A 6,000-nucleotide genomic window follows, 5' to 3' on the forward strand; every position below is an offset into this window, starting at 1 on the left:
ATGCCATCCAATCCGCTGACAAGGTAACGTAAGCTTGGATGAAGGGTAAAAAACAAATATCGGCTTGATCCAAATCTTTTGTGGCCCATTAATTGTCAATAACCAGTATGTCCTAGGTATGGTCCACCTGATAATTGGATCTGCTTCATTTTTGGGATAATGCCGTAAAATGATATGTAAAAATGGATGGACCGTGTGGATATAGAATAAATGAATTAAGGTGGGCCCCACGGTAAGGGCCGCACCATCTCTCATGAGTACGGGTCTCACCTTATCTGTTGCCGTTCGCCGGGTAACACGTCAGTAGTTGCTGCCCTCGCCGTGGAAGCGGATTGCGTCCTAACCCTGGATGGTGTGTGGGGCCCACCGTGATGTATCTGTTTATCAACACCGTCCATCTCTTTTCCAAGATCATGCAAGTATTTTATCCACACCGTTAATCGTTTTTATATGATTATTTTAAGTCATAAGAAAAAAATTGAGGTAGTTTCAGGCTTCAGTAGACCACAAAGTGGGGATTGAACGTCCACCGTTAAAAACTTCTTGGGAGCTGGAGAAGTGTCGGATCAAGATGAGATTTGTGTTTTCACTTCATTCAAGTCTGCATGACCTTATTAATAGGTTGGGTGGTAAAAAAAAATTACTGTGGCCCTTAGAAAGGTTTCAACGGTGGGTGTTATTATCACTGCAGCTTCCTTTGATGTGGTCCACCGGAGCTGTTTATCTGCTTCATTTTTTGTATAATACCTTAAAATGATCTGAGAAAAGCGATGAATAGTGTGGATAAAATACTTACATTACGGTGGGCCCCACAGAGGGTAGGATGCAATCCGCGTCCATCCGCTTCCCCTCGCCGTGGGCCCTCCCTCCTTGGAGTCGCCACCATTACAAATCTACGTGTGATTGACGTCCAGGAGGTTTGCGTGCTCCAGCGGACACGGTGCAGCTGAACACCTTCAGGGATGTATTCCTTTGTAAGAAGGCTAATTTCAGTCTTGAGCATGTCCTTGTGGGCCCCATAGACTGTGGGATCCAGCATGGCTGCATCCCCCCCAGAGAGAAGTAAGTAGCACATACGATTTGGTGTGGTTGGAGAGCATCGAAACATATTCATAGGCTGTGACTAGAGCTCTACACGAGCAGAGTAAGCTCGGTAGCTCACTTGACTCGACTTGAAAATGCTCGACTCAGCTCGGATCGAAGCTGAGTTCGAATTGAGTCGAGCTGATTTTTGGAGCTCGAAATGAGTTTGAGCCAAGTTCGATCTTGCCCCAGCTTGACTCGACTCGACTCGAATACTGCTCGAACTTGGCTTGACTCGGTTCGACTCGTTACAGGGTATATATACCCTTAAAAAAAAAAACCCTACCCCCTTTTCAAAATACATTCTGCCCAGCGCCTGCATGATCCCTTTTCAAAAAACTTTACCCCCTTTTCAAACCCTCTCTTCCTCCATCTCTTCATTACGTGAAGCTTGTTTTCATGGAGTCAGCCCCGACATCCATCACCATCTCCGAAGCCGGTAGAAACCCATCTCCATCATTCCTCGACCCTCTACAAATGGAAATGGGATTGCAGAAACTCCTAATCTCTGCCCTTATCGTCGATTCTTCCACACTTGGTCCGCCATTCTATGACGTCACTGGCATTGCCTGAGTCCAGCCCTGTCACTACCGATTGCGCCCGCACGTAGTGAAGAAGGATGTCACCGCAGCCAGTTCGACGCACAGCTCGAACTCGGCTGAGCCGAGCATGAGTTGCTGTTCCGAGCTCAAAGGCCGAGCCGAGCCGAGCCGAGCATGAGCTGAGACTCGAGCAGTCCGAGTCGAACACGAGCTGGGTAAAGCTCGACTCGTGTACACCTCTAGCTGTGGCTCTTCCGGACAAAATCGGACTGCGTACCGAGTTGAGTTACTTAGTACGATAAGAGCGTGTGAGTAAACTCAGTTGGGCCCACCTTGAATGTTTGTGGTCTATCCATTTTTTCCATCTAATTTAAGGGGTTGAGCCCCAAATTGAAGCATATCCAAAGATCAAGTGGATCATAATGCTAGAAACAGTGGAGATAATGATTTCCACCGTCGAAACCTTTCTAGGCCCCACAGTGATGTTTAGTTATCATCCAACTTGTTCGTAAGATCATATAGAAATGGATGAAGGGAAAACACAAATATATTCTTGATCCAAAACTTCTGTGGGCCCCAAGAAATTTTCAACAGTAGATGTTCAATTCAACTGTTTCCTGTGGTGTGGTCCATTTGAACATTGGATATGGCTCATTTTTGGGCTCAAGCCCTAAAATTATCTAGTAAATTGGATGGACGGAAGAGATAAAATGCATAAATCATGGTGGAGCTCATATAGTTTACTCAGTACACCAAGCGTAGTGTGTTTCTCACTACGCAATCCGCTTCACTTCTGGACGCGGTTGGTTAGTGACCCCATGGTTAGTGGTAGGTGCTATGTGGGCTCCACCATGATCTATGTGTTTCATCCATGCCGTCCATTCATTTTTACAGATCATTTCATGGCATGATCTCAAAAATGAGGTACATCTAAATCTCAAGTGGACAATATCACAGGAAACAGTGTTGATTGAACAGCCACCGCTAAAAACTTCTTAGTGGCAAAAAGGTCTTGGATCAAGCTGATATTTGTTTTTTTTTTTTTTTTCATCTAGGTTTGTATGACTTGATTAGATGTCAAATAAACAATTCGGTGGGCCCTAAGAGGTTTTAAATGGTGGACATTCAATCACTACTTTCTTCCTGTGGATTTATATATTCCTCGTCTTTAGTATCAAACCCTAAATTGATCTGTAAAAATTGATGGACGGAGTGGATAGAACACATAAACCATGTTGTGGCTCACAAAGCACCGACCACTTGGCAGCGTCATTAGCCAAACCGCGTCACTGCCTCCTTTTCTAAAGAGTACATCTCACGGTGATAGGTACTTATGATTAAACACTTCCACTTCCAAACCCCCTTGACTTTGACTCTCAGAGACAACGTCTGTATTCGACGGCCGCGCTTTCGCAGGAAGTTCCTGCACCGGGTGCTACTTGGGGTTCACCGTAATGTCTATAATGTTTATGAAAAATCCAACCCGTCCGTACGTTTTTTCAAATCATCCTACGCACGAGACCAAAATTTGATATTCAGTGACGGCCGTTTAAATATTTGTATGGCCACAAAATTTTATTATAAGATTAATAGTTTTGTGTTTTCACTTCATCCCACTGGGAATGAACTTATAAAGAGTTTAGATGGCATATAAACATCAAGATGGAGCTTAGGAAGGTTTCAACGGTGTAAAATCCTTTTTCTAGTTTTTATTTTGATATGGCTACCTTGAGTTTTGGAACCACCTGATTTTTGGTCTCATGACCTAAAATGATTGGAAAAAAATGGATGGATGGGGTGAATTTTTCATAAACATCATGTTAGCCCCACTTAGGGCTAGGCATCGAGTCAAGTTAGACCGAGTTAGGACTGACTCGACTCGATCCGGTTTTGAAATAGGCTTGATTTGAACTTGATCCGACTCGATATCAAGTCCAGCATGTTTGACTCGATTCGAGTCCGGTCTGTCCTATACTGATCCGAACTGAGTCCGATTAGGTTAGAAGTACTGAGTTGGGTCAAGTTGGCATCGAGTTAAATTGAGAGATGAGGGAGGGAGAGATTGAGAGAGTGGAGAGGAGAGGGAGGAGGAGGAAGGTGATGGTGGTGGGTGGTTGCTGGGCTTGAAAGATGAGAAGGATGGGAGAGGAAGGGAAAGAGAGAGAGGCTGGGTTTGAAAGATGATGAGGATGAGGGAGGGAGAAAGATGTTGAAATCAGGTTAGGATAGGGTGCGGTAGGTATAGTTAAAGAGTAAGGTTTCAAATTGAATGGGACCAAATTACTAGGTAACTCAAACTTAGTTTGACTTCAGAGAAGCTTACTCAGTTTGGACCGACTTACACATTCGGTTCAGGCATAGTTGGATCTAAACGAGCCAAACGAGTCGAATTAGCTGGATTGAGCTATCCCGTCCCCCGCTAGAACTCAGTTCGGACCGACTTACACATTCGGTTCAGGCATGGTTGGACCTGAACGTGCCAAACGAGCCGAATTAGCCGGATTGAGCCATCCCGTCCCCACCCTCTAGCTCCGCTGTCACCTCAGTGCTGAACTTCCTGCAAAATGATTTGGCTGGAAATCCGCATCGTATTTGACCCATTGAAAGTTCAACGCGGAAGGCAATTAGCTGGCTTGGGTACATGTCGTGAGAAGAGGACGACGACATCCTGCCAAAGCCTTTAAGAGGAAGCTCCTGCCCAAGGATGCTGGGGTGGGGCCCACTGAAATGTACGTGAGAAATCCACTCCGTCCATCCATTTTGCGAACTCATTTTAGTACGTGAGACAAAAAGAGAGTTGGATTAAAAACCCAGGTGGGTCACAAGGGAGAAAATTTGGGAAAGAAATTCCTACCATTGAAACCTTGCTCTGCTCCACCTTAATTTTTATATGCTATCTAAACGGTTTATAAGGTCATTCCCGATAGGATGAAGTGAAAACACAAAAAAATATAGCTTGATTCCAAAGTTTTATGGCCATAAGAATACTTCAACGGTTCTCACTGAATGCCCGCTGTTTCCTCTCGTGTGGCCCATTTGAGTGTTGGATACACCTCATTTTTTCGTCACAATCCTAAAATGATATCTAAAATTGGATGGATGGGGCGGATTTCTCACATACATTGCAATAGGCCCCACCGAGCATCCTTGCGCAGGAACTTCCTGCGAAAGGCCTTTCAGGAAATCCGCGTCCGTACGAAGACGAGAGCTGACGCTCCTCCAGCCACGAGTACGACCGGTTCTAAGGAGATCAAAATTACATGGCCCCTCAATGATGTATTTATCATATCCACTCCGTTAATCCATTTTGCGAGATCATTTTAGAGAATAAGCCAAAAAATGAATCATATCCAAAGCTCAAATGGACCACACCACATATAGCATCTGAGATAATGATTTTTACCACCGTAACGGTTATTTTCCATCCAATCTGTTCGTAAGGTCGAAAAGACCTGAATGAATAGTAAAATAAAATCATATTGATCCAAAACTTCTGTGACCCCAAAAGGGTTTCAATGGTAGACGTTCAATATCCCACTGCCTTTTTTTTTTTTTTCAATGTGGTCCACTTGATCTTAGATCTGTCTTATTTTCGGCTCAAGCCTTAAGAAGAGCTCACCAAATGTATGGACGGTTTGGATATAACACATACCGCATAATGTGACCCACGGAACTTGATGACGTCAGTATACAAGCTATATAGCTGATGTGTGGTACACCAGCCAACCCGCTTCCGGAAAATGCTATGGTAAGTAATCATTTCAGAAGCAGAGAAAAATAGTTTGTGATATTTAGAATTTCTACTTTTCATAGGACTTTCAAAAACTACATAAATGAGGATATTTCAGGGAAGAAAAAACCATTGTTCTCAAATCCGAGCCAAACAGAAGATAAATCAAGATAATTGGGGTGTTTAGGAAACATACCATTGATCCAGTTCTTTGGTGCTTGGAAGTGGTACCCAGTTCTGTTCTCCGTACTGGCTATACTGATTTGGGGAGTCTCCACAGATTGGAGATTTCTGTACACCTCATGAGAACCTTCAACCCCATTCCTGCATTGACACAAATAAATGGAGAAGACCCAAACAGAGAATACAAGATTTGGGATCTCCATGGAGAGAGAGAAAGAGAGAGAGAGAGAGAGCTGGGGATGTGAAGAAATAAATGGTTTAGAGAGAGAGAGAGAGAGAGAGAGAGAGAGAGAGAGTTGGGGATGTGAAGAAATAAATGGTTTAGAGAGAGAGAGAGAGAGAGACTTGGGGATGTGAAGAAATAAATGGTTTGAATTTGTCTACTTAAACATAAAAAAGACGGGAAAAGACAACGGCCTTTCTCGTAAGGAATATTATAAAGTATACCTAAAACCTATAAAT

General features: G+C 43.7%; 1 protein-coding gene across 1 annotated transcript in view; it reads right to left on the reverse strand.

Moving 5' to 3' along the window:
- LOC131234822 (beta-fructofuranosidase, insoluble isoenzyme 1-like) overlaps window positions 1–5,765 on the reverse strand; it is a 30,150-nt gene extending 24,385 nt beyond the window's left edge. The window contains exon 1 of the mRNA XM_058231803.1: window positions 5,552–5,765. Coding sequence (XP_058087786.1) covers window positions 5,552–5,741 — 190 coding nt within the window. The 5' untranslated portion in view covers window positions 5,742–5,765. The remainder of the gene's footprint in view (window positions 1–5,551) is intronic.
- Between the last annotated feature and the right edge of the window lie 235 nt (window positions 5,766–6,000).

Source organism: Magnolia sinica, chromosome 19 (assembly GCF_029962835.1).
Source record: "Magnolia sinica isolate HGM2019 chromosome 19, MsV1, whole genome shotgun sequence".
Lineage (NCBI taxonomy): Eukaryota > Viridiplantae > Streptophyta > Magnoliopsida > Magnoliales > Magnoliaceae > Magnolia > Magnolia sinica.